General features: G+C 44.7%; 2 protein-coding genes across 4 annotated transcripts in view; both read right to left on the reverse strand.

The window, feature by feature from the left end:
* Nucleotides 1-3,236, reverse strand: part of kdm4b (lysine (K)-specific demethylase 4B) — a 32,774-nt gene extending 29,538 nt beyond the window's left edge. Inside the window, exon 1 of one of the 3 annotated variants that reach the window (XM_063200748.1) lies at nt 3,136-3,236. The gene's annotated coding sequence lies outside the window, so the exon portion shown is untranslated. Of the gene's footprint in view, nt 1-1,087; nt 1,106-2,259; nt 3,016-3,135 lie in introns of those variants that run through there. The other 2 variants (XM_063200749.1, XM_063200750.1) reach the window with 2 other exon arrangements.
* Nucleotides 3,237-3,686: 450 nt separating this feature from the next.
* uhrf1 (ubiquitin-like with PHD and ring finger domains 1) lies at nt 3,687-24,505 on the reverse strand. Its single transcript, XM_063200751.1, has 17 exons — nt 24,351-24,505; nt 22,745-22,907; nt 19,977-20,234; nt 18,926-19,068; nt 16,478-16,693; nt 13,305-13,420; nt 12,743-12,929; nt 12,201-12,324; nt 10,734-10,841; nt 10,205-10,309; nt 9,647-9,753; nt 9,374-9,536; nt 7,904-8,041; nt 7,442-7,565; nt 6,236-6,390; nt 6,011-6,109; nt 3,687-5,367 (listed from the first exon to the last, which is right to left on the reverse strand). The coding sequence occupies exons 2-17, from the start codon at nt 22,895-22,897 to the stop codon at nt 5,221-5,223; spliced, it is 2,343 nt and encodes a 780-aa protein (XP_063056821.1). The 5' UTR covers nt 22,898-22,907; nt 24,351-24,505; the 3' UTR covers nt 3,687-5,220.

The following is a 24,505-nucleotide window of genomic DNA, read 5'->3' on the forward strand; positions in this document are numbered from 1 at the left end:
TACTGCAGGTATCTGAGATTTCAGGTTTTCAATACTTGAGAATGAATTTCTCTATTTTAGTCACAATTTACAGTCAATGCTCCTGATACATCCGCTGACATCCACAGTCAGATGATTGACAAGCATGAAATTTAAAGCAGAACTTTGTGACATTTTCAAAATATGTTACTGATCCGGCCCACTTGTAATGAAGTGACCCTGAAACGAAATGGGCTTGGCACCCCTGCGACCGAAACTGAAACACTGAAAAAGAAAACAGAAAAAGACAAAAAATGTTGAAGCACAGGTAGACATTGGAAGGTTGGTTTAATGGCCCACCTATGGTTTCTCCCCTCCCTGGTGCAGTGCTAGGCCACAAAATAGCGGAAAAAAATCAAGTCTGCAACACCAAGCTCCCGCTTGGCTCATTTAATGTGCAACGCTTCGGACATAACATGGTGTTATGCCTGGTGGAGCCTGGGTGAGCCTGGTGTTGCGGACTTTATTTGCTATTATTTGACTTTGCTAGTCTAGACCCATTTTTGAAACAGATGAGTGAGTCCTTTACTTTGTTAAACGCCGTGCTAGACCACTCCGCCAGGCAAAAATATTTTCTGCCACTCTGGTTCAGCTAATTTAGTTGGTCACAACGTAGGGCCACTGGGCTCCTGAAAAGCCTGACCTCAGTAGAGGGCATAGCATCAGGTGCCAAATGACCACCACCACTGTGCAAGTACAGCTTCTAGAACATGAACTGCTGCCATCTTCCACTCCCCCATTTTTGTTGTTATTAGAGATGTACAGCATACGAGTTCAAATGAAAAATAGCATAGAGATCTTCCACTTCCACCTGAAACCTATTCATGTTTGGAAATCAAGGAAGCGTTTCTGGCCCCTTTTGAATAATCGAATGACAATCTGGTCATTCAGCAAGTTCAAATCAAGTCATTCATCAAATTCAGCTGCCAGAATTATATCTCGCACGAAGCGGTGGCAACACATCACTCCCCCACTCAGACAGCTTCACTATCTCCCAGGGAAGTCCTGCATTCAGTACAAAATTCTACTGTTGACATGCAAATCACTTCACTCTCTTGCTCCCCAGTACCTCTCTGAACTCCTCCAACCCCACTCCCAGTCCAGGTCTTTGCGGTCTTCTGAAAAGGACAATCTCATCATCCCCCGAGCCAGACTCCGTACTGTTGGTGACAGAGCTTTTTGTGTTGCTGCCCCCACGCTCTGGAACAGTCTACCTCCCAACATACGCCAGGCCCCCACACTGGCTACGTTCAAGAAGCACCTTAAATCACATCTATTCACAGAGGCATATGGACTTTGACTTCACTGGCCCTTCCCCTGCCCCTTCTCCCCACCTGCCCCTTCACTACAAACATTGAGGGCCAAAAATACCTGCCAAAATTGTGAGCAATGTAAACAAAGGTGTAAACAACACCATGTGCTTTTCATTTTCATCTTTGGAGTTAGGAGGTCAGAAGCATCCTATCTCCCACTTCCGGAGAATGCACCATTAGCTCACGAATGGTTCTAGAAGATGATACCGATATGTAGACTACATAAAATGTCAAATTTGTCAAATGTAGGCCAGAATACTGATTTCTGGTGATGGTACAGGACAGTTTGGAAAAGGCAAAACACAATTTGATAATGAACAGCTTTAATCACCTTTAATTAAACCTGACACACTAAAAGCCTTTTACACTGAAAACCTATAGCCTATGTAGTGGATGATGTCATCATTGATATTGACTTTCAGGTATTTCAGGAATGTAGGCATTTCTATTGCCCTAAACTCACGTGCTAGTTGCATTTTCTCAGAACTCTATGTATTATTTTCATGTGAATTGCAATTATTGAGAAGTAACACTGAAGGCAGGGGAGTTGATCGACTTTCCCAATGGGGTACAAGGGAAGTGCAACAGGGGAGGTACAATAATTCTTCTCGAAGGAAGCAGCAGGGATTACACACTGTCCATTTGAAAAGTTTCTCTTTCACTTTCACAAAGCAGGGTGTGTGTTAGGTTCTAGAAGCCCGCTGCACCTAGGCTTAGCAATTAGGCCTACTGACCAGAAGTGACAGCAATGGGTGAATTACTTGAAAACAACAATACAAAAGCCCCCAAAACAAAGCCAGGGTATCCTGGGTCCAAGACCTTACTTAGCACAGTAAATTATTTCGGACACATCCAATGTTTATGCCACAGAAGCAGTAAATTCTGCAGCCTTCCGTCGTAATTTATCGAACATCAATACAAATCTCACCTGTAAAAGCAGGTTTTTCATCGAACAAGGAAAGACGTTGCACTCGCTATTTGCTATCCACAATCCAGCAGAGCTTGAAGTTGTAGCCTAAACTACTAGAAAAGACTGGAAACTACCTGTCGTGCCACTAACTGAACACTGGCTCTGTGTCAATAGCACTACATTATTTTCTCGCGTGCCCCACTCCCGAGTCCCGGTAGGTAGAGTAAATTAAAGCAAGTTAGATATCAGCTTGGCAGCTGGGGGCTAGAACTAGCAGCAATGCTTCCCATGTCCCTGACGCTTTTGTGTGTGACGTAGTCGTAACGCAACCCTTCTAGTTAGCCCAATGAAACCCATAATAGAATGCTAACATGCTAGCTAGCGAGCTACCTATACCAATAACCCAAAACCGTATTTTGAACGACAATGCACAACCCGTTTTAACATGTTCAACTTCATGGGAAATATCACCTCCAATCGGTGACATAAAAGATGTAGAGCAGACGGTAAGCACCGCACACAACAGAGCTGAATCGTTGGCTAGCCACGGGGTTAGGGATCCAATATTTCAATGAGCCCTGCACAATTCGTACACTAAGTGCTTTGCGGGTATAACATCAATGCAGAAAATGGCGAATCTTTAATACGGACGAGCTCTTTCCGTTCAGAAAACACGTTTCGGTGTTGATTTAATGTTAGAACTGGACGAAAGGCAACATCTGACAGTGGCTATCGCATCCAGCCTGCCTGCCCTCCTACCCCTGCTTCCATTACAAAAGTCAACAAAATATTCGTCGACAGCCGAGGTGCAATGGTGGTTGTGGGGAAAAAGAACCCCAGACGTCGCGGCGAAAACCTTATATTACTGTGAGATCTAAACATGCATCGTCTTACCTCCTGCTGAAAATTGAAATCCTTTATTATTTCCTCGTATCAGATTTGTCTCTTTGGAAATCTACAAATCGATTATCTTTTAGCAAAGAGGAACGACACCTCACGCCTACTCTACATTTCAGAGCCACGATTGGCTGTCCTGCACACAGGCAGGCGCTCGTAAGCACCTAGTCAACAGTGCCGTTGGCTCCTCCAGCTAACAGATTGGACCATGCACCAATAAAACAAAACTCGAGAGCTGGTAGTCACGGAACACACGTACCTCTGATCCGTCTTCCGGTACTTTAAATGGCCACTTAAGCATTTATTTCTCACACATTCGTACGCTCTGTACCTGCGTACATCAGATGCCCGAGACTTGAATTTATTTAATCAATTTCACAAGGCCAAGTTTTTGAAAATTGCTGCACCTACGAGATCCCGAATGACATCACACCAGTTTGAGGCACAATCTGTTTGACATCAACATCACCAAATGGCGCATCCTTTTACGCACTGTGCGCACATACGCATTCAAGTGCACAACAGAAAATTAACACATGAGCCAGGAGTCATTTTTTTGAAAAGTGTCAATAAGAATTTATTGAAAATCTGCACTTAAAAACGTGTCCAGGGACCGCTATAAGCCTACACCTACAGAGAAAAAAAAATACAACTGCAGAACAAGTGCTAAAATATAAACAATTTCAGAATATACATTTCCAGTCTACAAAACAGCTGAGGTATAAATCTAGAGGAGGAGATATTCTGCAGCCTTCGGCGATTATAAAATATCAAACGGAACCAAAATAAACTGGATTCTTTTCTCGTTATAAAAATGGTCATTAGTCTTTTTATTTATCTATATTTTTTGGAGAACAAGGAGGGATAATGACATCTGACACTTGGCGATGTTAAGTCTCCAAGGCGCGTGTTAAGGCAATCATGGGATGCTGGGGACCCTCTCCATCTTACAGTGCCTTGGCAACTACATTTGGAATTAAACGCTATAAAAACAAACCAACAAGATATGAGGGGATATTACTTGGCTACATTAATCTTACAAAAACTGGCGATTATGTCCATCATAACGAAAAGCAAGTAAGCATGACGGAATTATATACCGCGTCAATAGCGTATACATGGAAAAAGTGTATGATAGTAACTCACAGGAATGTTAAAGCTAAAGTATCAAATCAAGGGGGGAGAGCAGGGTCAGGGGCAATGCTTAGGGATGGGGCCATGTCAACGGTTGTCCTAAGCAGACTCCCTGATGATCATCTAGCCGGCTCATCATCATTGCTTGGTCATTACAATTGATTGGTATATATATAAAAAATAAACCACCTTTTTCAGTTTATAATGTTAAAGAGAGAGCAAGCATATCGAAACTGTTTGTAGATTGAATAAAACCACAAGGTAGGTCAGACGAGTAGCCTGACCAACTCAAACGAAACATTACAGCAGATCGGGGAGGAAAACGGAACTCAGCTGCATTCTACAGTTCATCGACTGGGCCAGTGAACTCACAGAGTGAGTGATGAATGGATGCGCAGGGTTTGGAAGAGGGGGTGACTGTACAGATTACAGAGAGTGGAGAGCGTCTGACAGTGAGCTGCTGGTTTTCTTACAGTACATCACCCATTTAAAAAAAAAAAAAAAAAAACTCACTGAATGACGAAGCCCTGTTAACGGAACGTGGACACTAACGTTATACAAGGGCGTGTCGTTCAGCCTCTCAGACTCTACTTGAATGTGACTGGCTAGTTAAGGCATCAGAAGAGACAGGAACTGATTGCATTTCATTTGATAAAGACACCTTGGCCACACACACAAGGGGGAAGAGACTTAGGAGGGAGAGGGGAAGTGGGGTGGGGTGGGAGTTCCTACACCTGATTCGTAAAGTCATTACACGATAAATACACTGCGAGGGACACAAAGCTGTGAGACTTGAGTCGGCGGCGGCCCTCATAGTTCATGCTGTGCGCTGCGGGGCAGGGCAGGACAGGCCAGGTTAGGATGATAGGCAGGTGAGTGGGTAGGTGGGTGGGTGGGTTGCTAGAGGGGACAGGGCTTGGGGAGCTGGCGCCCGCAGGGCTGGCTGTATCATCGGCCGCTGCTGTAGCCAGGGAAGAGCTGGGTGAGGACGGCTTGGAGGGCCTTATTGACGCTCATCTGGTAGGTCTTGCCCAGGTCGTGCCTGCAGGCCGGGCATGTGTACACATCTGCTTTGAAGGACCTCTGCAGACATTCCTACAGGGACAAAATAGAAAAAGTGGCTTCAAATTAAGGGCTAAAAATACAGTAAAAAAAACATCTGCATTCAACACACAGCAACAAGGAGATCACCAGCAAATGAAACTGGAGCAAGTTTATTTTGGACATTCTAAAAATGAGCAGTGAATAGCTCAAATGGAGAAGGCACATGCAAGAATACTTATACCACCAAAAAAAATGACAGATGCAAGCAGCAAAACATGGTGTTGGGTGTTCAGCACACCCAGTTTCTCTTAAAGGTGCAGTTTCTTCCCAGATTCCATGCTGCCCAGTGACAAATGTTACATTTTTCACAATCAAATACTAATTATTCATTATGACTGAGAAAACTGCACTTTTCATACATGAAAAGGTGGATCTAATCCAAGTCTGTCATTTTGCATTTCCAGAAATGTACATTTTTAGCTGCAAAACTTCCTGTATACAAGAAAATATTAGTTTATTTCTTAGTCAAGATTCCCTAAAAAAAACAAATTTGGCAATAGGCAGCACAGTTTCAATAAGCAGCACAAGTTGCACAAGTTGCACTACCTACTCTGGCCACAATCTTACACAGTGCTCCTTTTAAGGAAATGTGTTGCGAACATTTCATGCATCTCTAAAACGGCTGGTGGCTTACCTTGCAGACGTTGTGTTGGCACTCTGTGGTGACGGGCTGGAAGACCAGCTCCTGGCAGCAGATGCAAAGGAACACCTCCTCCACTTTACTCAAGAATTTCTGCAGGGGGAGAAAGGAGGTGGTCAATGTTGAGCTAAGAAAACGAATGCTGGTTAGAAACGGGCTAAGTGACTTCACCATGAGCGACTGTGAACAGTAGTGATTGCGTGTACGCGTGTTTCTCACCGGGCCCAGGTTGAGTGACTCCATGGCCTCGTCCCAGACTTTCTTGTTGGCCTCGTCCTCCTTGATGAGGGCCTTCTGCTCACGGCTCAGTTTGAACGCCTCCACCTTCATCTTCTTGCCAGGGCTCTTTGTCGGGGACGACTTCTCTGCCTCCACTGAAAACAAGACACAAAAATATGTTCAAGCAACCTCAAGTCACAGCAGTAGTGGGTCCGTGTGTGTTTTTTGGCGGGGCCTGACTTCCCTGCCTCCATTGAAACCAGGGAAAAAAAACAATACCAGCTATTATATCCCTACATTTTCACGATGACCTTGGCAATCTTCAGTTTCAGCCAAATAGTCCATTCTGATGGACACAACGTAATGAGTGTAGTCATGACACTGGGGTAGTGACAAAAATGGGGGTTCAGGCTGCTGAGTGAATCAATGGAGACTAAATAACCTTCATTGCTGTGTAAAGTTAGAAGTCCACTTTCATTGTGCGTTCCTTTGGAGCAGGGGCGCGGCCAGAAATGTTGAGCCCCATGAAAGATTCGAATTTTGGGGTGCCTTTAAGGACCAGTTCAGTCAATTTCAACATGCAGTTGTAATGCTCACACTACCCTGGACTTGTCAGTACCTGAGATGTCTTTCTTCTTCAGCCTTTTCCGAGATTCTGGTCATTGTAATGGGGGCAGCGCTTTGTTTACATTTCAAAAAAATATTTTTATTCATTCCCAAAAACATATAAAAGGTTATACAACATCAGCAGACAACTAGCAAACAGCGGTACCTTTTGGGAAAATACTTGGAGTGGGCCTGTGTTCATTTTTTTAAAATGTAAATAAACGCTGCCCCCATTAGAATAGCTCATATCTCAGAAAGGACTGAGCCGAAAAATGTGGCATCACCGGGTAATGACAAGTCAAGGGTAGCGTGAGCAATACAACAGCATATTGAAATTGACTGAACTGGTCCTTTAAGGGCCCCCGTCAGTACTGACAGTGATTGGGCCCTTAGAATCTGAAACACCTTTCGCCCCCTAGCGGCACCCATGCTTTGGAGACTTATGTGATGATGGTCAAAATGTGCCATTAGAGCAGGTTTAGTGAGGAAGACTGGGCCCAACCTCATAACCAGCTCCTAACCTTGGGTAATAATCACTTTTACTTGTAGGAGAGCCTCCCTCCCAACATCTTCCAGATGAATCATGCAGACCAAACTTGCCTTTCTGTGACTTCCTCTTCCTCTTGCCCTTGCTGGGGGTCTCTGGCTCCTCTTCCTCCTCCATGTTCTTGTTCTCCTTCTCCTTCTCTTTAGCAGCAACCGCCTCCAGGTAGCCATCAGGGTACTACACACACACACACACAATCACAATCAACCAATTTGAGTTAAAAAAAAACAATTAAAAAAAAAAAACCCACACAATGATATACAAATTGTTTTCACCCATTCATGAGGTCAACTAGACTGAGTACATGGCATGTACCAAGAGCAGTATCTAGAAGTGTGTATAATGAAGCTGGAGGGGTGTGTGTGTGTGTGTGTGTGTGTGTGTGTGTGTGTGTGTGTGTGTGTGTGTGTGTTCTGCTGAGCTACCTGCATTGTGTGTGTGTGTGTGTGTGTGTGTGTGTGTGTGTGTGTGTGTGTGTGTGTGTGTGTGTGTGTGTGTGTGTGTCGCTGAGTTACCTGCATGGTGAGGCCCAGTTTCTTGATGCGCTCCTTGCCGTCTCTGGTCCAGGGGGCGGGCTCCTCATCATCCCTCTTCAGCAGGTACCTCCACACCAGGAAGCCAGACTTGCCCTTCTCCGGCCAGTACTTCACCACCTGGGAAAACACCACGACACAGGTGAGAAGAAGAACGGCCGGCAGCAAAAACACTAAAGACACTCAAACTGCCACAGTTGTATGTATTCCCTAGTCCAATTAAACCATCAAGCAAACTCGTCAGGGGTGGAAAAGGAGATGGGGTGCATGACCCTTGTCAAATTTTAAAAAGAGGTGAATTTCACTGAAAGGTGAGGAGTTGCAGTACATGCTTGAACTATCGTTTCACACACAAGCAAGGGTTCCATGCATCTATGCGTGCCCCATTCGCTCTACTCACTGTACCAAAACCCGTCCTTCAGAAGTCAATAGGAAACTCCAGCAGTCTGTTAGTTCTAGCAATATACGAAAATATTCACTCATGTTCGACAGAAATCATATCCTATACACCAGGGGTATTCAATTAAATGTCAATGAGTTTTTCAAATTCCTTCTATTAAAAGGGGACGAACTATGTACATATGCATTATAGTTGCCGACTGTCAATGAAAAAAAAAAATACGGGACACTTCATTGAGGTTGGGCCTCCCCCAGAAAGTTTTGCATTTCTTAGGTGCCCCATTGAGCTGACACGGGACGTTAAAATGCAGGAAATTACATCCAAGTCTCCACCCCTTCCGGGCGGCTTGTGGGGCTGGGAACGCAAACACTTTTGACTGGGCTGTAATGGACTGATCAAAGCTATTTTCCGACCCACCTCGCATTTCCCCGTCGATCACACATATGCTGTGCCTCAGAATTAATAACAACCAATGGTGTGCTTGTTGACTTCACTTGGCAAGCGATTTTTGAGTTGTGTGTGTGCAAAAATATGTAATTATTTGGACTACACAACAGACGTTGCATGTCCGACGTGCAGCCACTTAAGCCACGGTGCAGCGGTAGGGTTGGCTGTGCCTCGATTCACGTCAGATATGCGAGGCGCACGTGTAGTCTCTAACACAGTTTTGCACAAAAGCTAAAATAATGTTTCTTGCGTGTCGAAAATGAGTGGTCTTACGACGCAAATCCAAACCTTTCAAATTCACTGTCATCATATGTGAAATCCGGAGCACATGCCAAACGGGATGAGGATTTGGCTTGACTCGCTCCATTAACTCGCATTCAAAATTTTGAGCGCTCCAGCCCCATAGATCGGAAGTAGAAGGGCGTGACTTAGGTGCCCCATACGGAACCCATACTTTTGTCCCAAAATTCCAAAAAAACGATTCCGTATTTCAAGGGGCTTGTGGTGGGCCAGAACCTTGCCGTCCAAGGGCCGCCATTTGAATAGCCCTGCTATAGACAAAAACACGTCTAATTGCCGCGCTAAGTCACTGTGTGTGTGTGTACCTTGTAGATGCCATCGTAGCGGTTGCCATCCTCAGGAGAGAACTTGCTGTGCTTGCGTCCCTTGCTGCTGCGCACCACCCGCACAGGCTTGCCAGCCCGCCAGTCCTTGGCCTCCGCGCCCGCCTTGTCATTCACGGACGCGTTACAGTTCAGTGCCAGCGCCCTGTTTCACAAACAACACTCTCAGTTAACACTCCAAGTGATGTTCATATAACACTTGCCACTCCAAAGAAGCCAACGTCTACCATTTCTCCAAACTGCTAGTCGCCTCACCTGTTCATGTTGGTCAATTTTTGGTCACACGACTGCTCGGCTGTTCTTTTATTTCCAGACAGATCCCGTCCACCAGATCCTGTGTACGTAAACTCATTTCCATCATCCTAAGGGGAGAGAGAGGGGAGGAATCAGTGATATTAAACACAAATACGGATTGTCTCTCCTACCAGGTCTTAGCAAATGCAGGGCAGATTACGGGTGTTCAGTAGCAGCGCTCTGTGTTTTTGTTACCTGGCTACTAACCATGACAGAGCAAATCCCAAAGCACATCTATTTGCCAACTAAGTGCAAGAAGCCACATCTTATGCGTGTTGGTTAACAGCAGCCTCTCCTACCTCTGCCAAGCAACCGTATGTTCAATGTATCCTATGCTCACGCCATGGAAGGCTGATTGTGCTCAAGTGTATCCTATATGTTTACGGTTATGTGCAATGATGTGCATTAGGTCTTTCTGTATTTTTGTATTTATGCAAACTGACAGACAATTTCCTTCGGGATTAATAAAAGTACTGTGTATTGCGTTTGTGTGGTTGATGCGTTTCTATTGGTACCCACCACGTCGTCCTCGTATCCCCCGGCCAGCACCAGAGAGTAGGCCCCGTCAGTACTCCTGCCATGGATGCCCGCTACATGGGGCCGGTGAACACCGGATTCACTGACCTGGGAACAGGACATAGACACTTAGCATCAACCGATTCATGCACTGACCTCTAAAGGATCAATGAACAAAACTGAACAAGGATTTACTAGGAGAATTGGTATTACAATTATCCTCATCGGAACGATCAATGATTTATCTTGACGGCGAGAATTTTGGTTGATTACATCTAAAAAAAAAAAGAAAGTTGTAATCCCTGGTTAGTGGTCAAAGTTGTCAAGTTCCTAGGTCTGCTGCCAATCTTGACATGGGCACGTGGATGTCAAAATTAACTCCATACTACCACTGTAGTCATTATTAATCATTACCGTCGCCATTTCCTGCACAGGCTTCCAAATAAGAAGTGTTACAACTAATTCACAAATCTAACAGCACACAGCCACAATCCATTGAACACACCAACGTTGCACCTGCAGCAGTCCTTACCTGCACCCTGAATTTCCACTGTGTTCCAACGGGTACCCCGGGCACTGTGCCGTAGTGGTTGGGGGGCACGATGGTGCACTGCTTAGTGCGGCCCACGCACGCCATGCCCTAAGAGGAAGAGGAGGACAAGGGTCAAAACACTGAGATCACACAAGGTAGAAAAACAGAGGCAGGGGTGATGGTGAAAAAAAAATCCTGAGCCTGAACTTTTTCCCCTGCTCTAATGGCTATTTTGACACATTATTCAAACATTTAATAGCCTGTGTATGACCAATATTCAAGCCTGATAGTAGAAGAAACCGCTGAACCTGTAACACTTTCTGAGATAAGAATAACCTAATGGCTAATTATTATCAATGTTTTTGTTTTTGCAAACTCTGTCAAGCCTGAAATCAGGCATTGAGCCTGAATACCATCAGCCCTGCAGAGGTGGCCAAAGTAAAAGTAAAAAAAAAAAAAAAAAAAAACCTGCCATTGTTCAATTCCAACACAAAAGACTTTGTATTCCACCTTTACACCTTGAAAAAGACTCCTGCGTGCGTCGAAACGCGTCGGTGCGTGTGAAAAAATAAAACTTTAAATATCAGTGTTATCTCTGGACCCTACTTGACTTTGACGTTTCTGATGCCCTTTTCCCTTGAAGAGCACCTGCACAACATTTGAATGAGACCCAAGTAACCAGACATGGGGACTTGGAGACTTGGACTCGAGTCGACTCGAGTCGTTGTCGTGACTTGACTTGACAAAACATTAAATACTTGCGACTTGACTTGGACTTGTGAGTTTGAGACTCGGGCAAGACTGCAAAGTATGAATATTACACGGTGTTCCCCACTGCACTGCACATTCATCAACATGTCAAATCCACAAGTTATTGCCTTCGCTTACCGAGACTTTTCACAAGATGGAAAAAAAGGTCAGCGAAATGCAAGATATGCGGGATTAACATAACAGATAATCACACGACATCTAATTTTTAAAATGGTGATCAGTAATAATATTGTCATTGTTTTATTCCATGGTTTCTTTTTACTGAGCATTAGGATTGCCAACAATAGCTAGCCCTATACATATTTTTTGACAGGTTTGCCAGTGCCAATCACATTTGCCAGTGATGTTTACATAAACTTACTTGTATTATTAAATTCTATTGCTAGCATTTAAATTAATTAAGATCAGATTCTGCGACTAACATTACAACACGGCAATGATGACTTGACTTGGACTTGACCTATTACAAGACTTGACTTGACTTTGCCTGTGACTTGACTTGACCAAGAAAAAATACTTGGGACTTGAAGGTTAAGACTTGAGACTTACTTGACACTTGCACATGTGGGACTTGGTCCCATCTCTGCAAGTAACTTTAGACTACTTAGTACTTACTCAGTGGTCAAATTTCATCCAACTAGAGCAGAATTGGGTACATTCATGGGATATGTGAGGCAGTGGTTGCAGCGGTCTTACCTTTCCCCAGTCTCTCTGGCTGGATGAGTTGGCGGAGGCCATCTTGGCTTTCTTCTTGCTCTCTTTCAGCTTTTCTCCTGCCTTCACCACCTCGTTAGAATCGTTTCGGCAGTCGGGGCAGTACCTGACAAGCAAGTAAACGCAATATTGGAACTCTGTGGCACGTACATACACATTCTTTCAAAACGTACTATTTCAAAATGCTTCACAAAACTGAGTGTGCCAAAGAGACTGATAACTTTTTGTGATAAGAGCTAAAAACTTATGGCTCTAGCCCCAACTACAGAAATCAGTTATCCATCGCTAGTCTTAGTCCATTATTTAGCAAACCATTCGAATATCAAATGATACATTCACAACGACCAATAAATAGTAAGAGAAAGTAGCTGGTCTCTCCAGACCATATCGCACTTGTCTGGTGTGGTTCACTTGTGGCTTAGCTTGGGGCACTATACCTGGTGCTGAACAAAAAAATTACACATTTTTTTGAAGAAAAGAAAAAAAAAAGGTCTGTTGTGAAGCAGGTAACGAAAGGCCCTCACCAGTCCTCGTCGTCGGGGATGGTCTCTAGTGGAGGGTTGAGGCAGTAGGTGTGGAAGGCCATGTCACACTCATCACACAGCAGCTGCTTGTCTGGGTCCTGCTTGACGCCGCACACGTGGCAGTTGCACCAGCGACAGTTCTTAGTGGGGTTGTCCTTGCAATGCTTACATTCCGGCCCATTGGATCCTGCAAATACAAAAGTTCTCAAAATAAAACCTAAATAACTGCATACAGATACCCTTTTTTCAGTTGTTTTTTTTGCAATCTGACCAATGAAGACATGTCCTCTCTTATGAGGTCATATAGCATTTAACCTTGAAGGACAGAGGACAAAGCTCAGAGCCGACTATGAATTACATACACCTTAACACCAGCTACATCTCACTCTCACACCTCAAATTGGCTGCCCACAAGGATACATTGCATTACTATTGAACGAACAAACACGCTACCGCAAACACACACACACACGTGTGTGTGTGTGTGTGTGTGTGTGTGTGTGTGTGTGTGTGTGTGTGTGTGTGTGTGTGTACACTACCCATTCCCCTTGCCAGAACCTACTCTTCATGGGGCTCTCTGATCCAGGCTCTGCTGCTTCTTTGCTTCCGGGCTCCTCGATCTTGTAGATGTCAGTCACAAACATGATGCGGCAGTCATTCAGGGAGTCTCCAGCCTCCCTATACACACACACACACACAGACACACACACACACACACACACACACACACACACACACACACACACACACACACACACACACAGACATTACTCAAACATACCAATGCAGCAGGCTCTCCCCTTGTTTGACTGTCGACGTAATTATTGCAGTATACAAACGCATACATTTCGAAATGATCTTAAAGTGGCGTACACACACATTGATAGTTTCTCGCTTGCTTGCCTACTCGCCACTCTTCCATGGAACGTTCGCTGAAAGTTCCCGCGGCTTTAACTGCCAATGAACAGGCGAGAAGTACCAAACTCTGCATTCCAATTGGTTATTCGCTTACTCGCCTCGCTCGAAGTTCAAATATTTTCAACTCGGGATCCGCCCACATCGCATCGCTTGTACAGTACTCGCCTGCTCGTCTCGCTGGAACACATTGACATTCTATTGACTTCATTCGCTGAGCGAGCAACTAGTAGCGACGTGTGTGTACGGCCCTTAACAGCGTAATGGTGTCTTCACAGAAAATTGCATTTGTGTTAAAACTGCGCTTCATTTCCCATGCCTGGAGGACTCATGAAATTTAAGTTCTCCAGGATTTCAATGGCTGTGGGAACCCTGATGTGGTGTACAGTACCTTCCCCCAACAGTATCTTACATGGGCGAGTGCAGTAATGTACCTACCCCAACACCATCTTACATGGGTGAATACAGTGTAGTACCTACCACAGCATCTTCAGTAGAATTCAGTGGTGTGTGTGAATACAATTGTGTACATACCCAGGGATTAAAGCAAAAAAAAGTAATCTGACTGAACTTTTTTACTGGTTAGGCACCCGATCGAGTATCACTCCGTAACCCTACGAAAACCAATGTAGCCAGGCTCTGCCCTCATGACGAAACATACATGCAAGGAATGGTGCCAGAGCCAGCGGCATAGGCAGACGGGGCAGTCGCCTAGAGCAGAATAGGCCTATGTCTTGAGGGCGCCAGTAATACCAAAAAGTGCCACAAAATCAGAACTTCAACCAACACAAATCTTTACACTTCACATGAACAATGAATATTCATTATCCACTCAGTAGACCTATATAGACTCAGTAATGTGTACCTGTAGGTACTAGATCAGATGTGCTCAATCAGATGTAGGCCTACAATGCTATGTTTACAGATGCCAATTTCTAAATACAAAAAAAGGAAAGAGGGCGGGCAGGCCTAGGCCGCTCGCTCACCAGATTGATTAGAAGGATGCATAATGGATACTATATCAGACTGCAAAGATTGAACTGAAATTTGGGGCATGTTTTGGTTATTTCCTCTTATTTCTACCCATTGTTTATGAATTGTTCACAACATCATGCAGAATGGATTCACAATGAATGCTGCTTCAAAATGGTAGCTGATCTCACAGAATTGGAATTGCAATGTGTTGATACAGTGAGTGATCCCATTATGGGGTTTTTTGTTGTAGTAGTAGGCTATATTTTGTCTTTCACATTAGAATGGGCAAACACTGTTCTGGTGAAAGCACTGGTGCGCATTGCTTGCAGTTGTATTTCTGACATTTAAAAAGCCCTGATCATAGCAATCAGAGGGAGAAAACTAGCTTTAGCCTAATTATTTGTATGTTTTTCACCCTTCGGCCTTTTTCAGTATTCATCCTGTTACAAATAACTTCTTGACGTTTACTAACAGGGTGCGGTATGTCTACCTCTGTGTTCTACCGTTTTGAAAACTACTGGCTACTTTTTTGCTTCTCGATGTGCGGTGCCAAGCACACGCTTACCATTGATTTAAAAAACGTCCCCGATTCTTCCTATGCGCACGTGTTCTACAAGCTGACAGGACGCAGCAGACACGACAGTCACAGACATACGCCTATCGTTTACAAAAGTAACACACTTTCCCAAGCTTGTCGCGCAGCTTTCCACTCGAATCAAGGCAAATCACCCACCCATCAGTCCTGAGTGCGCAGTGCGCAAATAGGCTAACTGAACTCAAACGAAACGCATAGTCCGAGAAGATGGGCACAGACGTTGAGCCACTCAAAAACAAGCGCACACACAACTGTTGCTGCTGCACACTATTCCAGTTAGCAGAAATAGCGTCACACAGTAACCAGCCTTGAAAGTGAAACAAACGTCGAAACGGCATTTATCGACCATGAGTCCACCCATCAGAACACTGCTTCCCAGAACAAGACGTGGCATAAATTGGCTCTGCCAGGGATAGCCTATCCGTGATCCAAATGCAACCCATTTTTAACTTATTTCTTGAATATATATATCGGCAACAACAAAGTTAATCTGCTATGAGTACAGATGAGACTGTGAAATATCCGTTGTCAAAAAGACAACTAGGCTAGCTCTACACGCAGCCAGTCAAACGCGCTTAACTTTGAGGATGAAACGCATGGTAGGCTATCCTAGTTAGCTGCCATAGTCGTCCCATTGGGGCTATGAATAATGCTAGTAAGAGTCACAATGCTTAAAAGGCAAACCCTTCATGAAAATGACATCATACGCAGTCGAAGTAAACTATTCATTTTTTTTTTCTAAATATCTGCCACGGCAGGTGCAATGATATGGAAACGTCACTGCACTTTATACATTGTATTACAATTATTTTCTTTTCTGCCATCAGCAACAATTTTGGCTATTTAATTTTTTAATCTCTCGCGCTGCGCTGCCACAGAATGGTTGACCGCTCGTGTACTTTTTTTTGGAACACGGAAGAACAGGGGATGACCCAAAACTAGGCTACTGATGAGTGAATGTTGTATCACACCGCCAATGGTGGAGTGTAATAGCCTAACTACATCCGTAGGCCTACACCAAACACACCTCTCGTCCCCTTCTCATGACCAGGAGTGCTCTCGATTTGAGTTCAGTTGGAAAGTAAAAATTGTAAATTAATTGACATACATTATGGACGGAAATCCGTCCAAACGAAAATCCAGTTGACGGAATTCCGTCGTAGCGACGGAAAACTTTAATCCCTGCATACCCCAACAGTGTCTAACATGGAAGATTGCAGTGGCGTGTGTGAATACAGTGGTGTACATACCCCAGCAGTATCTTGGCGTAGACCTCCTTCTGCGTGCGCGTCTCCCTCTTCCTCTGGATCTCGGCGTCGTACCAGTAGCCGCGCTCCTTGGGCTCGTCTGGGTTGAAGTTGACCATCACCACCATGCCAGGCTCCAGCTGGTGCCACTGGTAGACCGTGCGGGCGCGTGGGCGCACGTCCTTGCCACTCATCTCCACCACCCCGTAGTCTGGGTAACTGCAATGAAAACATATAACCCACACACTTAAAATCAAATCTTGCCGTTTTCGTGTGTTAAAAATCAATGGAAAAAACAGTCTCCATTCTGGTGTCTGTCTGTCCGTGTGTTGTGTGTGTGTGTGTCAGACATATGAAGAATTACTATAATATAAAGTGCAGCACAAATAGGTGGGTCTTTGTTAAACAGGAAAAGCACTGATTGCAATTGTACAGCAGTGTTGTGGAAGAAAGGGGGGATATGTTCCAATTAGGGACGTTAACCGGTAGCCGTTTAACCGGTAGTCGACCGGATCAACGCTAATCGGTTAACTGGCTCAGTAGCCACAGCCAGTTAAGATTTTTTTTTACATTTTCCCCATCCCTAGTTCCCATCACATGATCTATCACAGTATCACGATCACAATCACATATTCTAAAATCTGATAACTGAATCAATTCATCAACAGTGAGGCACACTTTCACTGACAGTCCTCATGTGGGAATGGCAGCACCGATAGAGGGCATTGTTTACGTCTCTTACAGAGCTTTTAACACATGCAGGCAGCCGAGAACAGCTTCAAGGCCTAAGAAGGAAACACTCAACACCATCTACGCTTTTCTTCCTCGTAATTCAAGACCAGTCATCCGGCCAGCATGAGTGACACGTTTATACAAATGCGAAGGAGTAAAGCATTGTGCTCCCGATTGGAACCGCGCTGCCAACCCAGATCACTTCATACTCCTGAAAATCCTGATCCGCACCACATACGGTTAAACAACAGTTACTTCCTTGTTGACCTTTGACAGGGCAGTATGGAATTCTGGGGGGGCCCTTTAGGCAGACCTAGGCAGACATAAGGACTGTTCTATTCAATGCTAGGAGCATTATGACACGCCCCTTTAGGCAGACCGGAACCTGGTCATGTTAGGTGCCCATAGCAACCTATTACATTGGCACATCTCTATATACTTAAAGAATCTCTGGTACTGATATGATCTCCTGGCAGCAAAGGAAAAGACACTTGGGCACCAAGGCCCAACTACTGGGTGTCATTGTAAACTAGAACTCCTCAACAGGCATATGGTCACTAAGGCAATATAATCCACCACAAAATGAGCAGGTCTACGGATTAGTGGCTAAAGTAAAGCCTGGTTTACTTGCGTTCATATCAGAAGAGGAGTCTGATGTTGTAATAAAATTTCTTACAGCTCAGTCCCCCCACTGATTCATAACTTCACACCATACCTTCTACTGGCTTATGCATACCCCCCCCACCCCCATATTTCCATGAAAAAATTAAACGCCTTCCCTTTCATTCTCCTGGGCTATATGGGAAAAGATGCCCCCCCCCATTCACCATCGCCAGTGACAAACCGCACATACACCCCTCTGCTCTGAACTCAAGCCTGCACACTACTGCAGACACATGGAGTGCTGATGGCTTCCTGCCAGCTGTTGCCACACACACAATCCAACTACACACCATCACACACACACACAAACACATCGCACCAACTGCCAAATTGCATATGAAAAACACACAATACAGTAACTGCCATCCCAAACAAAGCCACCCAGCCACCTGCCATGCTAGACTGGCAGTGCAGTCCCAGCTCTACAAGCCCCTCAGTGCAGTCCCGCTACCACAAGCCCCCCAGCTCAGGGGTCCGTATCTCGAAAGCGTCTTTGCTAACGACGGTAGTAACGTCCTTCGTAAGACTCTCTCTCGACAGCGACGCTCACCACTAAATCCAAGGGAATGGTAAGACGGTCTTAAGACGGCTAGCAACGAAAGAATCGAGAAACGGACCCCAGGTTAGGTTAGATTACACCAGCGATGCCAGTTCAGATTAGTATACACATCTACAGCATGGGGTGTTCTAAGAACATTCTCGAGTGATAAACCGTGCCAAGTTAACCTAAAGGAAGTGGCAAACTTGCTAGCAGATAGCCCACAGCCGAATAGTCGAAAATGAAGATTCCAGGCCCTTCTATTAGAGGATTTACCTCTACTACAAGGCCAACTTAACCTGGTTTACTACTGAGCCGGGTTCTTGAAATACACATCAGCTGAGTAATGTAGATGTGTATACTGCCATACTGCCATGTCAAATTCGCAGTAACCACAACATCCAACCCAACATCAATACTTTGAAGGCCTTTTTCTTAGTTTCAATATTGACACAGTTACTTTGCCTTTGTTGGGCAGTATAGTATGGATGAAGAATGGCTTATTAGGAGAGTCTTACTCTTCATATTTGACGTGGTAACGGATCTCCTCCTGGGTCGCCTCTCCATCTCCTCCCTCTGGACTCTTCTTGGTCACTTTAACGATTTGGGCCTCGAACCACGCGCCCATGTTCAAGTCTCTGGCATCCACATACTCATTGATCTGGAAATATAAAGAACACCACCATCCTCATTGATCTGTTTGTAAACAAACCCACATGCAAGCTCACGTATGCTGCACTATTTCTTACTTATAGTGTGCCAGCCTGCCTATTCAGCTCCATTTGTGTAAGCTGACAGGCACCATCATTTACTGCAGGTTTAACCCATTGATGCCTGATGTTGCGTTGCGCAACATTGGCCCTGGCGCTGCGTTACGCAACATTGCGGCTCATGGGATTTGAGACAACTTTATTAAAAATCTCTGTTTGTTTGAGATGAAAGAAAAAATTCTAATGAAAGATGGGGGTCTTAGCGTTTAAATGCAACTTTAAATATTTTTATGTGCTTCAGAAGCTGAGATATTTAGGTTTTTATAGGCTGAGGGCAGCTTTTCTTAAAAAGGGCTCAGGCATTCAGCACCCCTTTTTACAGGTGCCTTAGGCGTCAATGGGTTAATAAAGTTACTCTAATCATAGACTTTTCATTCTCATGCTGCGGTTTCATTGAGCCACTTCCTCTCTCTTCATAGAAAGTGGTGTCTGCCTGAGTGTTTAGGGGAACCACAGTGGAGCAGCTGATCTACAAGCAAAAGTTCACTATAGAGAGAATGCAGAAAACATTGTTTTATTTCTTCATTAGTAATTTTCCATGCACCACGCCCTCACTTTTTGTTGGAGCATCTCTAAAGTGGTCAGAAAATGAAGGCAACAGATCACACTTTTTGTTCCCTTTTTATTCATCGACTGCAGGGTTATACAGACATTGTTCAGCTCTTATAATTGAAACGTCTGTCAAACCCTACAATGGATGAATAAAAAGAAAAAAAAGAAGAAACTGTGTGTGATCTATTCCCTACATTGTCACCACCCCCACCACAAGGTGCCCTGCTCCCGAGGTCTCCTTGCCCACCTTGTAGAAGCCGAAGCCAGGATCGATCAGGTCTGGGGCGTCAGTCTGGTTGGAGCTGCCGGCCGCCGCCGGTGCCTCTCCCTCGCCGTGCGTGGAGCCCTTGTCAGATTCGCTCTGGCCACATCCAGAGTCCGAGTCAGACAGCTCCGCCTCCTTCTCTTTGGGGGGCGGGGCCTGTGGGAGGGCCTGGCGCACCAGCAGCTGTACGATGTCGTTTAAACCCACGCTATAGTCGAAGATGGTGTGGCCGTCCTCCATCTGCAAGACGCACACATCAAGTACACATCAACAAAATGTGCATGCAAAAAATTGGAATCCTCTTTTTCTAGATGTTTCTAGTGTTTCTCAACAGCGGCTCTACAGCCCCCCCAGGGCGTTGAGAAGGAGACCTATGTTCTAGATCAACAAGTCATGACTGGACAACAGACTCTTCTGGCTAATTCTAAGCATCAGGGGTAACGCTTCCGATTTAAGTAAGCACTGAGTTGAGTAGGAGCAGGGGAGAGTTGCGCTTTACTTGAGCGGAATTTGGAAAGGGCTTACTCCTCCCCCCCCAAAAGATATTTCCTGGCCCTTATGCGTTTGGGATAAGACAGTGAGTGAGTGTGACAGGAAACGAGTGGGTGAGAGAGAGGAGAAGGCTCGGGAAATGACCCTGGGTCAGAACCGTACAATAACCACTACCCCGGGGCAACGACACAGTGCCCCAGCCCACCAAGTCACGGCACCTAGGGAGTGCTTATTTAAATCACACACACACAATTATTACATAAAGCACAAGCAGAGATGATTGATCAGTTAGAGACAATGAGGCACCCAAGTCTTCTACTTCGGATCCATGGGGCTTTAAATCGCAAACATTTTGAATGGGAGTGAATAGAGCGGGTCAACCTAAATCCTGATTCGGTTTGGCATGTGCGCTGGATTTCACATATGATAGCAGTGGATTTTAACGTTATGGATTGATCACTCATTTTCTGCAGGCAAGAAACGTCGTTTTAGTTTTTGTACCAAACTAGTCAATAAACTACAACGTGCGCCTCACGGATTTGACGTGAACCGAGGCTGAAGGCACACAGTGCACGTTTCCAGGATCCAAGAGATGTAAGGTGAACGCCCCTTTAAAAGGACAAGTAGAGGTTGAGAATGGAGTTCCCTTTGCGCTCTAGATGGCAGTAGCGTTCATCTTACGCAAGCTGCCACTAAACGCCACAGAAACACTTGCAGAAGGAGACCAGACGTGAGCACACTTCTTTGCGTTGGTGACGAGTGTTGATTTATCATGGTCTACCATATTGACTGTCTTTGGTGCAACTCTCTCAATAAACCGGCCTCTATTCTGCAAAGGTGTGAAACTAAAAACTAATTTACTCTACAGGCAGTCAAGGCAGATGAGTTGGCAGCCAGCTCTTTTGCTTGAATGGTCAGTACATGCCGAGAGCCAACATCCCTTATCCATTCACAACATACTAGCCATAGAAAACTGAGAAGCATAACAGATGTAGCACTCACCAGAGAAACGACCATTTTGTACCTTGGAACTGCTGAGACAGGACAATTGCTTGCTTTTTAAATACACACTATAAAATCAAGTGAGATGCTTCAGGACCAAACAAAACACAAACTCTCACATACGTACTCACTGCTAAAAAGCATCTCACAGCAGGAAGAGGTAAACACGAGTAATGTTTAAGGCAGTGGCTCTCAACCTTTTTCAACAAACGACCCCTTGATCTCATCAAAAGCGCCTGTTCCCATATGTCCGGCCGTTTTACATACATCAACTTGACACACCTCACCGTGTTGACGGAATGCTTCTCGTCAGTGCACATGCAGGGGCGTGACACAGTAAACGAAGCGGCAATATCTCTGTCTTTCTACATGTGTATATTGATTAAGCAAGCTAATCAGCGATAGTAACATCAAAGTCTGCCCTTACCCAACTGTGGACATGTGTATATTTCACACATTTCATAGCCCTCACGTAATTTTGATTGTCGTCAAAAAAAGTACATAATCCTTTGCACCTAGGCACAAAGACCTTGCACTTCATATGTTGCTGTAGTCTATGAATCTTACATAAAAACATACGATAAACAGTCATAAAACTACCTGTAAGCAGCAAAACATAATTCATTTGGTGTCATGGGAATTCCTCTTGTACTCGACATTCATTCAATAACTCACTGCGATCACCACAAGTAATTTGCATACATTTGGAGGGAGCTCAACTTTTTGAGTGTGTCAACTGTCAAAGTCACCATGCCGCAATCCCAGCAGCCTTTGCGAGGACATCACCACATCCCATTGAAAATGAATTGAATGTGTTCATGTCCACGCAGTTGCCGGGAAAATGAGAATAGACCCTAATCCTGCCCCCACCCCCTTTGACAGGAGGACAGCGTTTCAAAATAGGTGAAAGAAAACGTGAACACTTCATTGCAATCCAAAGCAAACTGTATAACCTGTGGTCAATACAATCTGCAATTTCACGTTTCTTTCACTCGCACGCATGGTCTGAGGTGTTCGTAGATTTCAAGTACATGTTCATAAATCCCACACTTCGCTCTGGATTTATCCTTCTCCACATGCCCCCAGGGCTCCGCAGCGCCCCCTGGGGGGCTGTTGAGCTCCCTTTGAGAAAAACTACTTCAGATGAATCACCAGGACCTCAGAGTTAACTTAATCTGGTGTATGTTTACCACTGAGCTAGCTACTTGGAATACCCCCAGGTGTGCTACGCCCCAGGTGATGTCAACATTCTGTACCTGCTTTCCTCTGTAGAAGAGCCTCTGTCTCTCCGGCTCCACATTGAACAGCTCCGAGATCTTCAGCCGCAGCTCGTCCACCTTGGTCAGCTTGGACAGGGAGTCCACCCGGTGGGTCTCCTTGCCGTCCATGGTGCGCACCTGAATCCACATATCTGCGGCCCTACCGGGCAAAACAGAGAACAGCTTGGTGTCACCGCCATCCGTTTGAGAACACTACAGGCAGTGACCGAACAATGAAACACACTACCCCAGAGCAAAAGATTGATTTCCCCCACACCCCACACTCAGCCCCACCCCCTACTACAGCCTCTAATACCCAACACTCAGGATGAGGAATTCTGTAAGGAGACATGAATTAAAAGTCACACCGAGCATATTGTTCTTCAGTCTTGTAAAAGACATACCAACAGGCAGTTAGTGCTGGATAATTTAATATGCTTATGTAGAAAAAGTTCCCTTTCCACTTCAAACATTTTCAATTGCCAATAAATTCATTCAGCTTTACTGTTCCGCCTCATGCTGAGCACAGTTGTCCAGAGCTGTTGTCTTGACGCAGGCGCCCCCTAGTGTGCATGACCTCAAATGCAGACTCATTAAATACCCTAATCTTCAATGCCTTCTCAACCATGTTAATCACAAGACTAAATTTAAGTCAAAGTAAAACAGCAACGGATGATTGTAAACTAAAAGCCAAAATGCATGGTGATAATGAGTTCTGGGGTTAGACAAACATTTGCAGTGAGGTTCTTTGTTCAAAACAACCTTTATGGAACAACGCCTCTTCCGACTTGTGTGAGTATAATCAAAGTAAAGAACACAATTCTCATAACAGCGATTGGTCTAAAAGTATTGACCTTTATAGAAGCAATATATTGTGCAGCAGTGTTTCGATGTAACTTGGAAGAGTTTTTAATAGGCCTTTGGGGGGTAAACCGCGCTACGAGGCAGTTGTTTCCTCTTTGCTGATTGGATGGAAGGCTGGACACTTTTGTTAGCGCTAGCTACCTAGCTATCTCATCTTAGCCAAATAACACAACCCCTTTCAACATCAACTGAAATGTTTTTCTTTTGCAGCTGGTCGTATGTGAACTGTGGGGAGGAACATAAACATAAACATAAACCTCCAATCCCCTGCAAGCAGAGGGGACATCGAGCCCCGAATGACCGTAAACTGCACATTGCCCATGAGGACCGCAACACTCAAACTGACAACTGGCGCTTAACTAGCCAGCTGACTGCCTGGCCTCGCAATCAACGCGAATGACTTGAAATAAACGTCAAAGTCTGTTTGTAAGCAAGTGGACGAGCTAGTTACAACTGGGTGAACGATTACATTTTCATTCAGAATCTTTAAAACTAACATGCACGTTATTTAAGAACACAACAAAGCCGTAATATCTACAAGGCATCGGTCACTCAAAATATGTCCAAGAACTATCAAGTGGCAAAACTGGGCTCAATTTAGAACAGGTGATCGAATTTCCACTAAACTAGGTTACTGCCAGGGTGAATTTACAAGGTAAACCTTGATGGACTATCTCCCTGCATGGTTGACGTTAGTGAACTTCTACCAAGTGTAGAAAGGGATTAAAATCAGACTTACCTCTAATAACTTTCAAAACACAAAAAGGGAATGGCGGCAAATGATCACCTCAAAAGTAATATGAGGGAGACTGTTTAATTCAATATCTGACTAAATTCTCCTCTCCACGGTGCCTACAGAAAGTTGAAAGCCGATTCAATAAGATTCTTCCACAA

This window comes from Engraulis encrasicolus, chromosome 6 (assembly GCF_034702125.1).
Source record: "Engraulis encrasicolus isolate BLACKSEA-1 chromosome 6, IST_EnEncr_1.0, whole genome shotgun sequence".
Lineage (NCBI taxonomy): Eukaryota > Metazoa > Chordata > Actinopteri > Clupeiformes > Engraulidae > Engraulis > Engraulis encrasicolus.